The following is a 21,282-nucleotide window of genomic DNA, read 5'->3' as shown; positions in this document are numbered from 1 at the left end:
GCGGGGACAAGCGGGGATGCGCCATCCGGCACACAAACGAGCCCTGTATGCCCAGCATCAGACAGGTTGGGAGGAGACTGATAGATCCTGGACTGATTAGGATAGAGGGAGGGAAGTATATACTGTAATACAGAGAGTCTCACCTTGTCCTCCCGGCTCTGTCCTCCGGGGACATTCTGTGACACCTGAGGCTGCAGAGACAGCAGCGTATCAAACAAGGTCCGCGCCTCGGTGATCTGACTGGCGATGTCGGCATTGGGGTGCTGACCGAAGGCCTCGGGGTGATCCACAGGGGGCAGCAGAGAGATGAACTCCTTGTATGAAGCCAGTGGACCATCACGAGGGATGTAATAGGAGTCCAGGGAGGAAAGCCTTTACAGCAGAGATATAACAGAAGCTCTGAGATAACACACCCAATTATTATTGTAATTAAACTTTACTTATAAAGCGCTAACATATCACACAGCGCTGCACAATAGATAGAGGAGACATTACATCCTTAAAGGGGACCTGAACTCTTGCACAGTACAGAAGGAAAAGAGAGAGATGCACCCTGTATGTATTTAGAGAGTTTAGCCCAGGGCAGGGCAAACTTTAAGCGGCCCGGGCCGCATGCTGTAGAACCGTGGGACACATTCCTGAGACATTCCTTAGAGTCCAACCCCCTCCCTCCCAGCAGGGTTGGGAGCGGGCAGCGGGGGATTTGAAACTCACCTTGATCGCCGATTCCCATGTCGCGTCACCATGGCAACAAGGCATTACATGACGGGACGTGCCAGCGTATTACATGCGATCTGCCAGCATTTAATACGCTGGCACGTCCCGTCATGTGATGCCCTTTTGCCTAGGAGACACGACGCAGGAATCAGCGATCAAGGGGCTCGATTCACAAAGCGGTGCTAACCCAGTTAGAGACTTTAGGCATGATAACCATTGCACCATGCTGGTGAAAAGCCAGTTTAGGCGTGATAAGTTTAGGTGTGATAAGTTTAGGTGTGATAAGTTTAGGCATGCTAAGTTTAGATGAGTGTAGATAGTGTGCAAAGTCCCGCACGCAAAGCAGCACCATTAAACTCTATGCAAAGTGCACCAGACTTTGCTAGCGCAAAACTTTTGATCAGCTGTGCACTGCGGTGCTAACGCAGTTGGTGCTTAAACTTATCATGCCTAAACTTATCACACCTAAACTTATCATGCCTAAACTTATCACACCTAAACTTATCACACCTAAACTTATCATGCCTAAACTGAGTTTAGGCATGATAAAGGGCTTTTCACCAGCGTGCTAACTGTTAGCACCGCTTTGTGAATCAGGCCCAAGGTGTTTCAAATTCCCCGCAGCCCGCTCGCTCACAACTCTGCAGGGAGGGAGGGGAGAGGTATCCGGCCCTTGGGCCGTAGTTTGCCCAGCGCTGGATTAGCCTGTCTAATTCACCCTCATCTGTAACTAATCAAAACTGTAATTTTCTCCCTCAGCTGTGTCAGGTGGCTGCCTCGGCAGAGCAGCTAATTTGTAAACACCCTATGGGCTCGATTCACAAAGCGGTGCTAACCCAGTTAGAGACTTTAGGGGCTCGATTCACAAAGCGGTGATAACCCAGTTAAAGACTTTAGGCGTGATAACCATTTTTATCATGCCTAAACTCAGTTTAGGCATGATAAGTTTAGGCATGATAAGTTTAGGCATGATAAGTTTAGGCATGATAAGTTTAGATTGCGCGCAAAGTCCCACACGCAAAGCAGCGCCATTACACTCTATGCAAAGTGCACCAGACTTTGCTGGCGCAAAACTTTTGATCAGCTGTGCACTGCGGTGCTAGCCCAGTTGGTACTTAAACTTATCACACCTAAAAACTTATCACACCTAAACTTATCACACCTAAACTTATCATGCCTAAACAGAGTTTAGGCGTGATAAAGGGCTTTTCATCACGGTGCTAACTGTTAGCACCGCTTTGTGAATCAGGCCCTAGGAGTGATAACCATTGCACCACGCTGGTGAAAAGCCAGTTTAGGCGTGATAAGTTTAGGGGCCTGATTCACAAAGCGGTGCTAACAGTTAGCACGCTAGTGAAAAGCCCTTTATCACGCCTAAACTCAGTTTAGGCATGATAAGTTTAGGTGTGATAAGTTTAGGTGTGATAAGTTTAGGCATGATAAGTTTAGGTGTGATAAGTTTAGGCATGATAAGTTTAAGCGCCAACTGGGTTAGCACCGCAGTGCACAGCTGATCAAAAGTTTTACGCTAGCAAAGTCTGGTGCACTTCGTATAAAGTTTAATGGTGCTGCTTTGCGTGCGGGACTTGGCAAGCAATCTAAACTTATCTAAACTTAGCATGCCTAAACTTATCACACCTAAACTTATCATGCCTAAACTTATCACACCTAAACTGGCTTTTCACCAGCGTGGTGCAATGGTTATCATGCCTAAAGTCTCTAACTGGGTTAGCACCGCTTTGTGAATCGAGCCCTAGGTGTGATAAGTTTAGGGGCTCGATTCACAAAGCGGTGCAAAGTGTTAGCACCATGGTGAAAAGGCCCTTATCACGCCTAAAGTCACTTTAGGCATGATAAGAAGAAACTCGCGCGAAGTTGCCGCGCGTAAGTGCGCGCGCAACACCCGACGCTTCGCGCGAAGCTCCCATTAAGCCCTATGGGACTTTGCGCGCGCTCTTACGCGCGTACGCGCTTAAGCGCGGTAACTTCGCGTGAAGAGCAGGAAAAATCGGTGATAACTCAGTGGTGAAAAGGTCATCACGCCTAAAGTCTTTTAGGCGTGATAACTGGGTTATCACCGCTTTGTGAATCGAGGCCTAGGTGTGATAAGTTTAGGCATGCTAAGTTTAGATAAGTGTAGATAGCGTGCAAAGTCCCGCAAGCAAAGCAGCGCCATTAAACTCTATGCGAAGTGCACCAGACTTTGCTAGCGCAAAACTTTTGATCAGCTGTGCATTGCGGTGCTAACCCAGTTGGGGCCTGATTCACAAAGCGGTGCTAACAGTTAGCACGCTGGTGAAAAGCCCTTTATTATGCCTAAACTCAGTTTAGGCATGATAAGTTTAGGTGTGATAAGTTTAGGTGTGATAAGTTTAAGCACCAACTGCGTTAGCACCGCAGTGCACAGCTGATCAAAAGTTTTGCGCTAGCAAAGTCTGGTGCACTTTGCATAGAGTTTAATGGTGCTGCTTTGCGTGCGGGACTTTGCACACTATCTACACTCATCTAAACTTAGCATGCCTAAACTTATCACACCTAAACTTATTACACCTAAACTTATCACGCCTAAACTGGCTTTTCACCAGCATGGTGCAACGGTTATCATGCCTAAAGTTTTAACTGGGTTAGCACCGCTTTGTGAATCGAGCCCTTGGTGCTTAAACTTATCGGCCTCGATTCACAAAGCGGTGATAACCCAGTTATCACGCCTAAAAGACTTTAGGCGTGATGACCTTTTCACCACTGAGTTATCACCGATTTTTCCTGCTCTTCGCGCGAAGTTACCGCGCGTAAGCGCGTTCGCGCGTACGCGCGTGAGTGCGCGCGCAAAGTCCCATAGGGTTTAATGGGAGCTTCGCGCGAAGCGTCGGGTGCTGCGCGCGCACTTACGCGCCTACGCGCGTACGCGCGGTAACTTCGCGCGAAGCCCTTCTTATCATGCCTAAACTGAGTTTAGGCGTGATAAGGGCCTTTTCACCACGGTGCTAACACTTTGCACCGCTTGGTGAATCGAGCCCATCATGCCTAAACGTATCTCACCTAAACTTATCATGCCTAAACGTATCTCACCTAAACTTATCATGCCTAAACTTATCACACCTAGGGCCTGATTCACAAAGCGGTGCTAACAGTTAGCACGCTGGTGAAAAGCCCTTTATCACGCCTAAACTCAGTTTAGGCATGTTAAGTTTAGGTGTGATAAGTTTAGGTGTGATAAGTTTAGGCATGATAAGTTTAGGTGTGATAAGTTTAGGCATGATAAGTTTAAGCACCAACTGCGTTAGCACCGCAGTGCACAGCTGATCAAAAGTTTTGCGCTAGCAAAGTCTGGTGCACTTCGCATAGAGTTTAATGGCGCTGCTTTGCGTGCGGGACTTTGTGCGCAATCTACACTTATCTAAACTTAGCATGCCTAAACTTATCACACCTAAACTTATCACACCTAAACTGGCTTTTCACCAGCGTGGTGCAATGGTTATCACGCCTAAAGTCTTTTAGGCATGCTAACTGGGTTAGCACCGCTTTGTGAATCAAGCCCCTAAACTTATCACGCCTAAACTTATCACACCTAAACTTATCATGCCTAAACTGAGTTTAGGCATGATAAAGGGCTTTTCACCAGGGTGCTAACTGTTAGCACCGCTTTGTGAATCAGGCCCTAAGGGCCATATCCTATTCAAGGTGATAAGTAGCTTGCAGATGCGAGCTACTTATCACCTTGCCATCGCGCGAGGTTTACTGGCAAATCCTATTGCCCATATCCTTCGCGCGATGGCCGATCGTTAGGGAGCATTACTCAGGCGAAAGCCTGAGCGATGCTCCCTATTACCGAGCGATGGGGAGTGAGGTTTACGCTGTGGTGCTGTCCATCAGCACCACGGCCTCACTCCCCACACATGCGCACTCGTCCGCCGAACATCGCCGACATCTTCCGCCGCAGCATCTGGGGGTCTCCTTTAATAAGGAGACCCCCAGAGCTCCCCGTCGGGTCGCCGCACAGTTTAGAAGCCAGCGCGCAGCTCTGCCCGGCTCCTCTGTCATACGTACCGCCGCCGATCACCCGCCGCCTCTCGCCGCAAAATCCGTCACGTAATTACAGTGTATCTAACACTGTAATTACTGTGCGCATAGAAGGAGCCCGGGCAAAGCATCTTTGAATCTGCAGCCGGGCTCCCCATTGGTCTGCTGTGTGAGCCATTTTATTGGTTCAGACAGCAGACCAATGGGGAGCCCGGCTGCAGATTCAAAGATGCTTTGCCCGGGCTCCTTCTATGCGCACAGTAATTACAGTGTTAGATACACTGTAATTACGTGACGGATTTTGCGGCGAGAGGCGGCGAGTGATCGGCGGCGGTACGTATGACAGAGGAGCCGGGCAGAGCTGAGCGCTGGCTTCTAAACTGTGCGGCGACCCAACGGGGAGCTCTGGGGGTCTCCTTATTAAAGGAGACCCCCAGATGCTGCGGCGACGACGTGCGTTAGCTAGTTTAGACCTGCTTTTTGCAGGTCTAAGCTAACGCTCATGTCTGCCGGGAAGCATCGCTTCCCGGAGACATGATAAGGGTAATTGGATTCCATGTTAAGAACTCGCTGGGCGATTATATCGCCCAAGCGAGTTCTTTTCCGCCTGGGGGGGGTCTAAAGTTTAATTAGATTAGGCGATGCCCCCATCGCCTAAGTTAAGAACTCGCCAGTGCTTAGCGCTGGCGAGTTCAGCAATAGAATATGGCCCTATGTCTGCTTCCATGAAACAGGAAGTAGATCACTGCAGATCTATTGCAGGATTTCCATCAACTGTAACAAAGAAATGTTTTTCTTTAAAGGTTATGCTGTTGCTTATCTTTTAGAGCAAAGAGGACGTTCTGAGTTCAGGTCCGCTTTACACATTGTTACACGGGCATTACATTACATTACAATGGTACACAAAATAGTGATGTAACAATAAGCAATGGTGCGCAGATTGCAATGTAGGAATAAATATAGCGGACGAGTCACTGAGTCCATATGGTGGAGAAGAGCACAAGGGAGGGAGGAGTACCCTGCCAAATAGGTTTACAAGCTAACACAGCACTGTTGTATTGCTACACACCACAGCATTTTATTACTGATACAAAGTAACCACTGCATCAGCACAATGCATCATACTGGGAGGACATGGAGGGAGCTGACAGACTACAGGGGGCTTAAAGAAACCAAAGTAGGACTCCGACTTCAAACCATTGCTCTGAAAGCATTAGGGATGGGCTTTATGTTTTGGGGGGTGAATGTGTAACCAGCACATGAAAACGAGATAAACAGAGGAACACCAAGAGCCCCAATAGTGTAGTATGTATTGACAAAGGGGATAATGACAAAGAGTAATAGTTGTTATACTCACAAGCATGGGTCACCAATAGGCAACCACTGTAAAGGCAGGTGGGGAGATTATCCTGACCCCACTCAGGATTAAGAAGTCGCTCTCTGTAGATAGTAGAAAAGGGTCGCAACCCTCCACCAAGGGTGGATACAATATTATATAGGAGAGAACAGAGGCGCCAAAAGGATAAAAGGGGTTTTAAATGAGCTTAAAAGCCAAACATTTGGTAATTAGAGGAGGCAGTGGTGGACTTACCTCCTCCAAGCAGACACAACACGACTGTACATTCAGTCTATTTATTAACAAACTCCAGATAAAACAAAGCAACGCGTTTCACGGATCAGCGCCCGCTTCCTCTGTGCCGAGTGTTGTTTGTTTTGCTAGATGCTGTAACTCCTTTTTCTATTGCCTGAGGAAGCGGGCGCTGACCCGTGAAACGTGTTGCTTTGTTTTATCTGGAGTTTGTTAATAAATAGACTGAATGTACAGTCGTGTTGTGTCTGCTTGGAGGAGGTAAGTCCACCACTGCCTCCTCTAATTACCACATTTTTGGCTTTTAAGCTCATTTAAAACCCCTTTTATCCTTTTGGCGCCTCTGTTCTCTCCTATGTAACCAGCACATGTATGACATCAGTATTCTACAGACACTCGCAGAGGGGATTGATACTAAGGTCTTATTTGTAGAAGGGCGTGGTCAGGGTGGGCTCACAGAAGTAGTTATTACCAGGGGCGTACCTAGAAAGCCCTGGGCCCCCCTGCAAAAAAAAAATTCCGGCCCCCCCCCCCAGGGACTTTTTGGGGGCAGGAGGGGTCGCAGCATAAGAGGAGAGCTGTGGCCACAGATCGGTGGGGAGGGGGGAAATTCCCCCCCCCCTCACCTCGGGCTCTCTTCTTTGCGCTCCCCTCCTGCAATCATTGGTGGTGCTCGTGGCAGCAACGGCGGCGGCAGGCAAGCTAAGCACATACCTCCTTCTGGCCAGAGGTCTCCGATCACTAAGTGCTTCATAGAACTTCCTGTTTAAACAGGAAGTTCCATAAAGCACTTAGTGATCGGAGACCGGCCAGAAGGAGGTATGTGCTCAGCTTGCCTGCCGCTGCCGTTGCTGCCACGAGCACCACCAATGATTGCAGGAGGGGGAGCGCAAAGAGGAGAGCCCGAGGTGAGGGAGGGGGGGGGGGGAATTTCCCCCCTCCCTACCGATCTGCGGCCACAGCTCTCCTCTTATGCTGCGACCCCTCCTGCCCCCAAAAAGTCCCCGAGCGGGCCCTAGGGGGGCCCAGGGCCCCCCCGCGACGGCAGGGGTCGTATCCCCTATTGTTACGCCAGTGGTTATTACTCGTGTCTTACTTGTAGAAGGGCGTGGTCAGGGCGGGCTCACAGAAGTAGTTATTACTCCTGTCTTGCTTGTAGAAGGGCGTGGTCAGGGCGGGCTCACAGAAGTAGTTATTACTCCTGTCTTACTTGTAGAAGGTCGTGGTCAGGGCGGGCTTACAGAAGTAGTCATTGCTCGTGTCTTACTTGTAGAAGGGCGTGGTCAGGGCGGGCTCACACAAGTAGTCATTGCTCGTGTCTTACTTGTAGAAGGGCGTGGTCAGGGCGGGCTCACACAAGTAGTTATTACTCCTGTCTTGCTTGTAGAAGGGCTTGGTCAGGGCGGGCTCACACAGGTAGTTATTATTAAACCTGTCTTACTTGTAGAAGGGCGTGGTCAGGGAGGGCTTACATAAGTAGCCATTGCTTATGTCTTACTTGTAGAAGGGCGTGGTCAGGGCGGGCTCACAGAAGTAATCGTTGATGTAGGTCCCCAGGAGACGCCGATCCCAGTCATCAGTCACGTGGCCTCCGTAATTGACGCCGGCGATCAGATATTTCAGCGCCTCCCATGGTGTCTCCTCATACTCATCCAGGTACAAGCTGAGGAGGTTCTCAGAGACCTGCAGAGAGAGAGAGAGAGAGAGATGCCGTTTAGGACCTGCCAGTAACAGGGTGACCAAATGTCTTTTAAAAACAGGACAGGTCCTTTTTTATAATATGGTTTCCTCTGTCCTTCAGGAATTCCAAAAATTCATTAAAAAGTCCTTTCACTAAACCACAGAGTTTACCGTTTTTGAGTAATTTCACATAATATAAATGCTGAGATTGAGCAGCCTTCGGCCATTCTCGATCCATCCATGTGACATTACGTTATCAATAATAATAACATCAAGTAGTGGCTATGGCAACAATGTTTTATATTCTAGTCCTGTCCCAGTCCTGACAGCACAATGGACATTATTAAGCAGTTGATTGTTTAAAAAGAAATGACTATTAAAGGGAAGGTTCAGGGAAACGCTTAAAAAAATAAAAATCCATATCCACTTACCTGGGGCTTCCTCCAGCCCGTGGCAGGCAGGAGGTGCCCTCGCCGCCGCTCCAGAGGCTTCCGGTCGTCTTCGGTGGCCGACCCGACCTGGCCAGGCCGGCTTCCAGGTCGGGCTCTTCTGCGCTCCAAGGACGGGCTCTTCTGCGTCCCACGCGGGCGCGCTGACGTCATCGGACGTCCTCCGGGCTTTACTGCGCAGGCGCAGAACTACAGCGCCTGCGCAGTACAGCCCGGAGGATGTCCGATGACGTCAGCGCGCCCGCGTGGGACGCAGAAGAGCCCGTCCTTGGAGCGCAGAAGAGCCCGACCTGGAAGCCGGCCTGGCCAGGTCGGGTCGGCCACCGAAGACGACCGGAAGCCTCTGGAGCGGCGGCGAGGGCACCTCCTGCCTGCCACGGGCTGGAGGAAGCCCCAGGTAAGTGGATATGGATTTTTATTTTTTAAACGTTTCCCTGAACCTTCCCTTTAAACCAAACCTGAAGCAAAATAATCAGTACAGGCACAAAGTAACCGCTCATACTTAACATACTGGAGCGAGGCAGCAGAGATCGGCACACACCGCAGCTAGTTTACTATCAGTACAGGCACAGAGTAATAGTTTATACTGTGCAAAGTGGAGGTAGCAGAGATCAGCACACACTGAAGCTAGTTGATTATAAGTACAGGCACAGATTAAGGGCCCTTTTCCACTAGAGCGATTGCTGAATCGCAAAATCGCAAATCACTAGGGATTTTAAAATTGCTAAGGTTTGCTAAATAACATAGGAATCGTGGTAGGTAATTTCCACTACCGCAATTCGATTTTTACAAAAGCGCGATCGCGCCGCGGAGCGATTATTGCCACGATTTTGCTATGCTATGCATTGCATAGCAAAATCGCAATCACCGGGGAAAAAAAGAGATTTTGCTGAATCGCAATCGCTAGCGTTTAGCGCAAACACTAGCAATTGCTAGTGGAAAAGGGCCCTTATAGCTTATACTGTACATACTGGGGGCAGCAGAGATCAGCACACACTGCAGCTAGATTACTATCAGTACAGGCACAGAGTAACAGCTTATACTGTACATACTGGGGGCAGCAGAGATCAGCAGACACTGCAGATTACTATCAGCCCAGGCACAACATTTATACTGTGTATACAGGCCTGATATTTCAGCATCTCAAAAAGGGGGTCAAATCAACCATTCAAGTATAGTGCATTACTACGATCATATTATCAGGTTTCAGTGTTGAGACATTTTATACACACGTACAGGACATCTGAAGTGAGAGGGATATGGAGGCTGCCATATTTCTTTCCTTTTAAACAATACCAGTTGCCTGGCTGTCCTGCTGATTTTTTTGGCTGCAGTAGTAGTCTAAATCACACCAGAAACAAGCATGCAGCTAATCTAGTCAGACTTCAATCAGAGCACAGCTCGTGAGAAGTCCTGTAATCGTGATTATGAGGAGGTGACTGCAGCACACAGCAGTGTAATGTTTCACAGATTCAGCGCTCACCTCGAAGTCGGAGTCGTTGAAGCCATAGACGATGTTCCAGCCAAGTTGGAGGAACTTCCGGCGTTCCAGGAGGATGCTGTGGAAGAAGCAGAGCGAGAACAGCAGGCGCTGGTAGCTGGAAGTCTTGCTGCAGCGGGAGAACTGAGGCTCTGTGATCAGCTGGTACAGACGCTTCATGTTGGCTCGAAGTCCCTGCGGAGCACAGAAAACGGCAAATGATGAGGATTCTGGACCCGTCATTTTTACCATGGGTCATTTAAAAGTGCTTATTCAAAGTCTTGTAGCTTTATTTCCAGTTGGGATGACAGAGCAATTACACCCACCAGGCTCCCCCCCATCCCATCACCCTTCACATCAAGAAGTAGTCAGAAGAGCTACGGTAGGAGGAGTCAGCAGCCAACTGGAGCACCAATCACCTGATCCTGCTCAACTTCTCCATGTGCTGAGAGGTTATAGCGGAACTGAAGATAGTTCCAAAAAAACAGTTTCACTTACCTGGGGCTTCTGCCATCCCCCTGCAGCCACCCTGTGCCCGCGCCAGTCCTCAACGATCCTCTGGTCCCCTGATGCGCGCAGTTTTGGTTTCACTGCTTTACAAGTCGCCACCCACTGCGCCGTCCTGGATGCGCACATCCTCTTTCGCATTCTCGGCGGTGGGAGTGTCCTGAGCAGGCGCAGTACGAGAAAATCTCTACTGCACCTGCGCAGAACTTTACAAGCCCTACTCCATAGAGCCAAATTAATCCATGCCATGCACTGATGAGGATCAAACAATCCGAAACAGTCTGTATGCATGTTGGATTATTATGGCTCTGTACAATTTAACAAGGTGACACATCATTGTATTCCAGCAGTTCTGGAGGTGTGTTTAGCTTCTAAGGGCAACAATGGTTAATTTGCATATATTCAGCAGTGATGCACTGGGAGACATCTCAAGCTCACTCCAACCTGAATTATCGCAAATTCTTTCTGTTTTAGGAAAGCAATTTTTTGTTTTTCTCTACTGAGGATGGGAGTGTGAATAAGGATGCGCGTGTCCAGGGCTGTGCAGGCGCAGTGGATGGCGACTTTACAAAGTGAAACTGCGCCACGGTGGGGGACCGGAGGATCGTTTGGTAAAGTCGCAGTCAAAGGGCAACTGCAGGGGGCTGGCAGAAGCACCAGGTAATTGAAACTTTTTTGGAAATATCTTCAGGTCCGCTTTAACTCTTGTGTCACTAGACACCAGGGAGCTGTATAGAAAAGCAGGAAAGCATTAGACACCAGGGAACTATATAGGAAAAGAGGGCCACTAGACACCAGGGAACTATATAGGGAAAGAGGGCCACTAGACACCAGGGAATTATATAGGAAAAGAGGGCCACTAGACACCAGGGAACTATATAGGGAAAGAGGGCCACTAGACACCAGGGAATTGAATAGGAGGTGAAGGGACCACTAGACACCAGGCAACTGTATAGGAGATGGAGAGGGGTAGCCAGGAAACTATAGGGGAGGGAGGGGCACTCCACATGTGAGATTGGGGTGTGGCAGAAGCAGGCCTTAGAGTCCCTTTTTTCCTGCCTCCAAAAGTTGAGAGGTATGCTTCAGTCTGCAGACGGTGCATCAGCATCTCATACAGCCAGCGGTACCATCTGCACGATGTCGGCAGGAGCCCATTGGCTCCGTTTCATCTGACAAACTTTCACCAGCGCTCTGCCAATGTAGCAGCGATGAGAATTTCTCTGTTCCTTGCTGGATGGGTTGCCATGGTTACACTACGCTCCCACCATCCTCGTTTTCAGCTGTAAAATATCTATCTGGGAGAATCAGGTTTTCAGTGAAAAAAAAAGATCTTTTGTTACGACAAAGAAAGATGTTTTGTGCAACAGGCGGTTGTCTGAAATGCCCGATCTTGGTTGTTTTAGTCAAACAAAGCATTGTGTCGTCATCACACTGCAAAGGGCCGAAGCATGGACTGAATTAGGGACTAGGGTTGGTTTTGGGGGGGGGGGATGAGTTAGGGATTAGGGGGTTCATATCTCACCATGAGAGGCATGGTGTAGGGTTGGGGGGGGGGGTGTCATTTACCTTGGGAGCCTCGGGGGTTGGGGGGTTTCAGATCTCACCTTGGGAGGCTCGGTGTAGGGTTGAGGGCGTTTCAGATCTCACCTTAGGTGGCTCGGTGTAGGGCTAGGGGGAGGGGGGTTCAGATCTCACCTTAGGTAGCTCGGTGTAGGGTTGGAGGGGGGGTTCAGATCTCACCCTAGGTGGCTTGGTGTAGAGTTGGGGGGGGGTTTCAGATCTCACCTTAGGCGGCTCGGTGTAGTTTTGGGGGGGGGGGTAGTTCAGATCTAACCTCGGGCGGCTCAGTGTAGTGTTGGGGGGGTTCAGATCTAACCTCAGGTGCTCGGTGTAGGGTTGGGGGGGTTTCAGATCTCACTGTGAGTGGCTCTGTGGGCAGCTTGGTGTAGGGTTGGGGGGTTTCAGATCTTACCATGGGCAGGGGGGTGGGGTTTTCAGATCTTACTGTGGGCGGCTCTGTAGGCAACTCGGTGTAGGCTTTCAGATCTTACTTTAGTGGCTTGGTGTAGGGTTGGGGGGGGGGGGGCGGTTCCAGATCTCACTGGGGGCAGCTCTGTGGGTGGCTCGGTGTAGGTCTTCGGATCTTACATTGGGCGGCTCGGTGTAGGGTGGGGGTCAGATATCACCTTGGGCGGCTCGGTGTAGGGTTGAGGGGAGTGTTTCAAATCTTACCTTGGGCGGCTCTGTGGTCATCTTGACGCTGGCCTGCAGGATGGAGATGGGGAAATCGGGGTGAGGGCTGGAACTGAGCCACAGTCGAAAGTTAGGATGAGGATTCTCCACCTGAAGCTGTTCCACCAGCTTGTCCAGTTGTGGCATCCAGGAGAGAGAGAGGTGGCAATTGGCCAGGAATACCCAGTGCCCTGAAACACAAATATCATCATCATTACAGAATACAGACAAGCAGACCCCTAGTCGGAAGCACAAGGTCCTGAACTTTAACCATAGAATACTGAGCGTCTCCGATCAGAGCAGGGACAAGGTCCTCCAGCACCCAAGGCTGAGACACCAAAGTGCGCCCCTCCATCCCTCCCACCCCAGCCCAACACTTTAATATCTAGTTATCTGGCTTGCAGTCACTGCTATGTATCTCCTTTTCTTATTTCTTTCTGCTTCATACACAATTAGGAATGACAGCTGAATGAATTGTGCGCCCCCTCCTACACTGCGCCCTGAGGCTGGAGCCTCTCCAGCCTATGCCTCGGCCCGGCCCTGTCTCCGATACATGCTGGAACTAAAAGGTTCTAAACTCCGACAATAGAGCTACTGTGATCACATTATGGGCCTGATTTACTAAGGGATCTCCAAAGATCCTTGAACATCTCTAGTGGAGATTTCACAGGGGCTACTGAAAGCCTGGATTAAAAGCTTGCAGTCCTAATGCTTGGTACACATCATCCAATTTCCTGTCAGATAGGTCAAATCGATTATTTCCAACAGATTCAATCTGATTTCCGTCGTTATTCTGACTGGTTTTCCGAACACTTCTATACAAAATCAATCTGAAAATGTATCATAAATCAGATTGGACCTGTCGGAAATCAGATCAGACCCGTCTATAGAGGTGCATTTTTTCAGCAACTATATGTGATATAAAGACTTTTCATTGTTTTGCTGTGCAAGAGTTCGGATCCGCATTAGGCCCTATTTAGACATAATGGGCCTGATTCACAAAGCGGTGCAAACTGTTTAGCACGGGTAAGCTAAACAGTTACCACGTGAAGTGCCGTTCGCGGACTTTTGCGCGCGCAAAAGTCCGCGAACGGCACTTCACGTGCTAACTGTTTAGCACACAAGTGCTAAACAGTTTGCACCGCTTTGTGAATCAGGCCCAATGCATTGTGTTGTGTTGCATCCCATTCACAGGAATGCTTGAGGGGAGGAGGGGGATCAGCCTAGGCTTAAAATAAACCTGAGACGATGGGAAGTAAAGTTTTTATACATACCTGGGGCTTCTTCTGCGCAAATCACTCCCACGCTGGTGTCCAAAGCCTCCTGGATCCTTCAGCAGTAGCCCTTTCCTCCGCGGCCAGTCGGCCATACTGCGGAGGCGGGGCCGTCGCCGGGGATGTACTAAGCCTGCGCAGAATGCTCCCAGCGGCGGGAGCGAGATGGGGGCGAGCGCTTGGCCCTACTGTGCCTGCGCCGACTGGCCGAAGATAACGGGGCTGCGATGGCAGGATCCAGGAGGCTTTGCATGGGAGCGATCTGCGCGGAGGAAACCTCAGGTATGTAGAAACTTCCTATCGTCTCAGGTTGACTTTACCATCCCCGGGAGGGCGGGATTACATACTAACATACAGCAATATATAGATACAGGATGTGCTTCTGATGCTGAAACCAGGGAATTTACTCTAAAAGTGACATTAGTAGAAAGAGGAAAGCTGGCACTGCTGCAAAATGCAAACGTTTAATTGGGTACAGTGGTGCATCAAAAGTGCAATGAACACATCATCAAAATGGAGGCAGGTAACATACCATGAAGATGATCAGAGGCACATGGTGATACGGTGGGTGCAGGGAACAAGAGGAGCCTGACAGCCGTTTCGCGCAGAGCTGTGTTTCTACGGAGGCTGTGCTAGAGCACGCTGTTGGCATTCACTTTTCACTTTAGAGGACGCATGTTGATGGACCAGTCAATAGTGCATGGCTCAATATGAATGTTCTGCAACTGTAGTGCCAACCTGCTGCTACTCTTTGTGTTTACTCTAAAAGTGGGTAGCCTGAATAATTGACTGAATTCCACTATATGTCACTACAGGGCCTGGATATGGAGGCTGCCATTTATTTCATTTTAAACAATGCCAGTTGCCTGGTTGTCCTGCTGTATGTTTTTGGGACGTGGGAGGAAACCAGAGTGCCTGGAGGAAACCCATGCAGACACAGGGAGAACATACAAACTCTGTGCAGATAGTGCCCTGGCTGGGATTCGCCCTGGGGACCCAGCGCTGCAAGGTGACAGTGCTAACTGTTAGTAGCGGTAATGTTATAAATATTTATGTCGGAATGGATAAAAATGTGCCTATGTTCCACAGTCCTCCAGATTTGATGCTGGTCTTTCTATGCGGATCTATAGAACCTTTTCAGATTATTATTATTATTTTTGAAAGAGAAAATCGTGGCGCTGCCAATAACAGCTGTGACAAAGGGAAGGGGCCAGGGGCCGCTCATTTGTCTTTTTGTGTGACAGATGGGGAGAGTTTTGATAAATTATTTTTGAGAGAGAGAGCACAAGCCTTGCCAGTAACAGCGGTGACAGAGCGAGTGACAAGGTGCCCCCCCGCTGCGCCATTCTGTGTGTGACAGACGGGGTGCGCTGTGCACTCAGGATTCGCTGGATTTGGCTGGTGTGTATCGGCATTAGCCAAATCCTGGTGTGGGTTCTGGAGATGGCAGGAGCAGAGCATGATGGGGCCTATGGCCATAGGTTGGGTTGTATAGCACATTTTTTTGCACCGGTAAACTTTTTAGCAGGTAATTTATTTAGAGGCATGCCAGTGTGCCCCAGGCCAATTTATTTTAGGACATCTTTTTTTTATCTCTTATTTGTTACATTTCCTTGTTACTAATTAGTGCTGATGTAATGAGTATTTATGACCACTTGAGGGCAGTGTGACACAATAACAGAGGACTTCTGCTTTCCGTTTACATATTTTCTGCTAGCAGAGAGACAGCAAAGCATTCCAAGAATTTACAGCACAACGAGTTCTGAGGTCAAAAGCAGGGCACTCATGCAAGATAAATCTTTTGAAGCTGCTGAAAACAAGCAAAAGACTGGTCCACAAATAAAGTGTGTGGAGAAAGAACCTGAAATCAACCCCCCCCCCCCCCAAAAAAAAAAGAAGTTACATACTTACCTTAGCGGGGCAAGCCCCTGGATAGTCCAGAGGCTCCTCTGGTCTTCCTTCACCCATCTGGACATGACCCACTCACCCATCTCACATCCTGCACTAAATGCAGACTCTGCACGCTCGTGCGCATGCACCTGCCCATTGCCGTGCACATTTCATGGGTTAACAATTCATGAAAGAGGTGACAAAAAACAAAGTTGATGTAAAATCTTTCCTTACCCTGATTTACATTCTAGAATTCATCACTGGTGGTAACATCTTTAGTCCTGCAAGGTAATCTCTGCAGAATGTTTGGTTACTGGGAGTTCTAAAGCCAGTACAAAATATATCTGGTCTCCCAGAATGCTCAGGTAAGAGAATTCTGCATAGCTAAAAATCCTAGGCTAAGCATTACTTGGAGGGCCAAGGGTACACACCGATATACAACAATATATAGATACTAGGCTACCTAAGCCCGTTTAAAAACAGGCTCTATGGAAGTGAAGTTACCGCCCCAGTCAGCACGTGCACCTCACGAGCCCGCCGCGAGCACGTGCACACCAGCCCGCCGCACGCGCGCACCTGGCCGCCCTGCTCCCTTCTTGCCTCACCTGCCGTCCCAACGGCTGTCTGTACTGCGCACATGCCTAGTACAAAAAAAGCGTTGGACATACAGGGAAAGTGGATGACGCAGGGACAGTTAGGTTTTATTGTATAGGATAGGAAATGTTTTGGATGCTGAAACCATAAAAATTCCCTTTAAAGTGGATATCCTGAATAATGGATGGCATTCTGCTCTATGTCACTGCAGGGCCTCTTTCAGTATCTCCCACACACTCTCGGTCACTGGGGGGCGCTTGCACTCACCTTCCCTCACCCCCTCTTTAATCATACGGGTGGCGATGGGGGCCTGGCCTTGTCCCAGAGATAGAGCCTGGAAACGCTGGGACATCCCGCGCTGCTCCGCCAACTGCAGCAAGGCGCCCGTGGGGTCCACGCCTGGCGAGAGGACAAATACCAGCGGAGTCCGGGGGAGAGAGTCGTCCACCACCTGGAAGGACACACAGGAAGCCACTTACTATAGTATAACATGTATCTGTTCCTCTCCCCCTCATGTACAAAGGTGAAAGGTGGCCATACATCTAGGGATGACATGAGACAAATCTCTCTCTGATAAAATCTGATTAGAGAGAGATGTTTCCCTATCAATGTCATGCTGAAATCGGTGCACCCGCTGCCTCACCGGCCCAACGCTGTCCCCCCTAATGTCTAATGTGCCCATTGCACTATATGTTACCTTTCCACAGCCGCTGCTCCAGGCTCCGCCCTCCATCCATACACGCGGTTACCAGCATACATGTGGGCGTGTGTGACACGTCACATGTGCCCACATTACTCCGGCAACCGCGTGGGACATGTCTATGGATGTTGGACGGATCCCAGAGCCTGCAGCGGACAAGTGGAGGATGCGGGCAGGTAACGTATAGTGCAATTGGCACCATGGAGGTAGGCACATTGGACATTAGGTGGGACAGCGCAGGGAATTTTGACGCTTGTCCCAATATCGCTCCCCATTAACACCCTGCGCCCGATCGATTATGATGGCCCGACATCTTGCAATCAACATGATCGGTCCAAAATTGGTCGCATCATCGATCAGGCATGTACTTGGCTGCATCCATTTTCATACAAATCCAATAATAATAATCGAATTGGATGATCGATCACCAGACAAGTCTATAGATGTATGGGCACACATTGGTCAACATTATTAGAGCCTAAACTTTTTATTTTTATTGTAAAATAGTGGTCATGTGAACTGATTTTAAAACAAATTTGTGCTAAATGTCACTAAAGCACACTAAAGGCTGGTACACACGGTCAGTTTTCCTAGTAGATTAGGCTCTCCAGTGAGACACCCGATGTATATATTGATCTGTCATCGATTGGTTTTAAAGGGGTACCTGTAACTTTTTTTTTTTTTTTTTTTTTTTAAAGTTAGATACTTACAAAAGTGGGGGGAAGCCTCTGGCCCAGAGGCTTCCCTGCTCTCCCAATGCCCCTCCTGCACTGCGACCCTCTGAAAAGTCTTCAACATTAAAGGGGAACTGAAGTAAGAGATATACGGAGGCTGCCATATTTATTTCCTTTTAATCAATACCAGTTGCCTGGCAGCCCTGCTGGTCTATTTCTCTGCAGTAGTATCTGAATAACACCAGAAACAAGCATGCAGCTAGTCTTGTCAGATCTGACTTTAAAGTCTGAAACACCTGATCTGCTGCATGCTTGTTCAGGGGCTATGGCTAATCGTATTAGAGGCAGAAGATCAGCAGGGCTGCCAGGCAACTGGTATTGCTTTAAAGGAAATAAAACATGGCAGTCTCCATATACCTCTCTCTTCAGTTCCGTTGAAGTCGAAGATTGCTCATGTACAAGTGCTCTGACTGTGCAGGTGCAAAGTAGTGGCTGGATAGTGTACTGGTTAAGGGCTCTGCCTTTGACATGGGAGACCAGTGTTCGAATCCTGGCTTGGGTCAGTATACAATTCAGTAAGAAGTCCTTGGATAAGACTTCTTAGCAGTGCAGGGTGCTCCCCTTCGTGGCTGCAGCTCCTGAGTGCTCTGAGTCCAACAGGAGCAAAGCGCTATACAAATGTTCTGATTTATTTCAGATTTTATTTATCTCAAAGTATGTAAAAAAAAAATGCGGAATAATGCTACCCGACTGTACACATGATCCACAGTGTCTGGGCAGGACAGTGTCTGGGCAGGGTCAACCTTTTTTCAATCCATCAGTCAACTGTAAAAATCGTGCATACGGACTTGTGAATGATACATTCAACCCCGTCCGATTTACTCATAATCAAGAAACAGATCGAAACTAACCTAAAAATGGAAAGGTAGTCATCGATAAGCATCCAGGTTTCTTTTTTTGCTTGATCAGATGGACTTTATTGAATTTTGAACGTGTGTACTAGCCCTTGGAATAGGCCCTGCAGCCCCTGCGACCGCGGGGGGGCCCGGCCCCCCCCCCTGGGGCCCGCTCGGGGCCGTTTTGTGGGTGCTGGAGGGGTGGCGGCATGAGGGGAAAGCCTTGCCCACAGTCGGCGGGGAGAGGGGTAGTTCCCCCCTCTCCCTCACCTCGGGGCTCTCCCCTCTGCGCTCCCCTCCAGCTCGTAAGTGTCTGTGGGGCTGTGGTGGGCAGCGAGCGGCGAGCAGATACATACCTGCTTCCGTGCGTTCCATCGGAGACTTCTCCCTCTAGCGGCTGACGTCACTTCCGGAAGTGACGTCAGCCGCTAGAGGGAGGAAGTCTCCGATGGAACGCACGGAAGCAGGTATGTATCTGCCCGCCGCTCGCTGCCCACCACAGCCCCACAGACACTTACGAGCTGGAGGGGAGCGCAGAGGGGAGAGCCCCGAGGTGAGGGAGAGGGGGGTACTACCCCTCTCCCCGCCGACTGTGGGCAAGGCTTTCCCCTCATGCTGCCACCCCTCCAGCACCCACAAAACGGCCGCGAGCGGGCCCCGGGGGGGGGGGGGGCCCGCTCAGAAAATCTGCAGGGGGGCCCGTTGGGGCCTAGTTACGCCCCTGCCGAGGATGTCTCCTCTCCCCATATGCATGGAACATTCTAATGGAGTGGAAGGAGGGCATAAGTTGAAACCCTGGGTTGAAATGTGTTACTTCTGTCTTAATCACTCCTGTGCCGATGATTTGGGCGCCACCATAGGCCGCAATGAGAATTACAGCTATAGTGGCGCTCAGTGACTAATTTGGGCGCCAACGATTGCCGGACCTCAAATTAGAAAAAAATTGGAAGATTCGGTATAATAAGGCCTGCTGATGTCCTCAAGCAATACTAGGATGGACCACAGAATCAATAGGACCGTATAGCTGAACTGTAAAACTTAAAGCTATAGGCTTGCTATAAACCAGCGGATCTGGATGCTTGCTTGGCTTAACAAGGGCAAAAAGGGATAATTTGCATATTTAGTAGGTGTGCATTGTGGGTAACCACAAATGTTCATTTATAACTGAATTATTGCAAATTTCCTTCTGTTTTAAGAAGGCAATTACACCAAGCTTTGCTTTTTTAGTAGGAGGGCTTTTTGGTTCCTTTTATCCCCCTATACATTCTTAGTAGTTTGGGTCACCCTGAGCTGCTTGGTTACTCTGTTGCACTCAGAAGGACAGAGAGCTATTCCTGATGAAGTGGACAGAAGCTGAGTAGCCAGCCTTGCCCTCACTCACCGCTTTCATGTCCAGTACTGGCGGCTCGGTGAACTTGGAGCCCAGGTTGTTGATGATGAAGGCGGTGACACAGAAGGCCACACGGTCCTGACGCAGCGAGCGGACGATCAGCATTCTCTGCACCTCGCTGCAGGCGTTCTCCCATTCCCCTGCAAGAGGTACAACACAGATCAGCTCATTGGTGGAGACAAAAACCTGGCTTACAAAGGGTTATCTGCACTCTACAGAAAGTCAGAGGCGAAATTATAATATAAAGGACAACAATCCTGAAAAAATTGTAAAAATAAAAATACATACATACAAACATACACCAGAGGCGTAGCTAGGCTTTTCAGCGCCTGGGGACAAAGACAGTTTCTGTGCCTCCCCTCCCCCTCTGGACAAATTGGGAATGGCCACGCATCAGAATGTGGGTGTGGTCATGGGTGGAGCCAAATGTATAAATGCTGTTTAGATAGCCAGATGTGCCCCCCCTTCCCCTGTTTAGATAGCCAGATGTGCCTCCCTTTCCCTCGCTTAGATTTTTATAAAACCATTTACCGAGGTATAGAAATACAGATAGTGGCGGCTCCAGGAAATTTTTTTTGAGGGTGCTCTGCAGGTGCTGGATAATTTTGCAGGGGGGGCTAAGCGCGCCGCCGAAAAATGTTGAGGCGTGGCCAACAAAATAGGGCGTGGTCATCAAAAGAGGGGCGTGGAAAAGTGCTGGAGTATATTCCAGTGCTATATGGTCTGATTAGATTGTGAGATCTTCCGAGAACCTGACTATGTACTCTGTAAAGTTCTTGATAAGATGTTACTGCTATATAAATATAGTATGTAGCGGCAGCCAGGCAAAGACCCCAGGGCCCAGTCCAGTCCCCGGGCGGGACCCAACCCCCCCCCCCTCCCTCCCAATGCCCATGCTGAACAGGGAGGGACAGAGTGACTCACAACAACAATCCTCCGACCGGCTCCTCTTGTCTCGGCTCTCGTCTCCACCCTCACCACAACCAACACACGCGGCGTGCGCAGTTTCATGCTGCCTGGCCGAGTGACGTCAGGTCAGCGTGCTCTGCGCACGGAACCTCTGACGCAGGCCGCACACAGCAAGGACAGAGCGTGAGTGCCATGGAGACGGGACTGTGCTACAAAGGATAGTGACTGGCAAGCAGGGCTGGGCCGGCTCAAATTAAAGCAACAGAGCGGCGCCAGCTGCTG

The 21,282-nt window shown here is 49.5% G+C and overlaps 1 protein-coding gene across 2 annotated transcripts in view; it reads right to left on the bottom strand.

Annotated features, from left to right (window-relative positions):
* DNAH2 (dynein axonemal heavy chain 2) overlaps positions 1 to 21,282 on the bottom strand; it is a 401,787-nt gene that overhangs the window by 9,708 nt on the left and 370,797 nt on the right. For both annotated transcript variants that reach the window (XM_068273978.1, XM_068273977.1), the window contains exons 77-82: positions 20,083 to 20,231; positions 16,699 to 16,882; positions 12,674 to 12,864; positions 9,938 to 10,129; positions 7,824 to 8,008; positions 144 to 372 (exon numbers count right to left, since the gene is read on the bottom strand). In XM_068273978.1, coding sequence (XP_068130079.1) covers positions 144 to 372; positions 7,824 to 8,008; positions 9,938 to 10,129; positions 12,674 to 12,864; positions 16,699 to 16,882; positions 20,083 to 20,231 — 1,130 coding nt within the window. The remainder of the gene's footprint in view (positions 1 to 143; positions 373 to 7,823; positions 8,009 to 9,937; positions 10,130 to 12,673; positions 12,865 to 16,698; positions 16,883 to 20,082; positions 20,232 to 21,282) is intronic.

This window comes from Hyperolius riggenbachi, chromosome 3, assembly GCF_040937935.1.
Source record: "Hyperolius riggenbachi isolate aHypRig1 chromosome 3, aHypRig1.pri, whole genome shotgun sequence".
NCBI lineage: Eukaryota > Metazoa > Chordata > Amphibia > Anura > Hyperoliidae > Hyperolius > Hyperolius riggenbachi.
The sequence above is the reverse complement of the archived record's forward strand: the minus strand, read 5'-3'. Positions and strand labels throughout refer to the sequence as shown.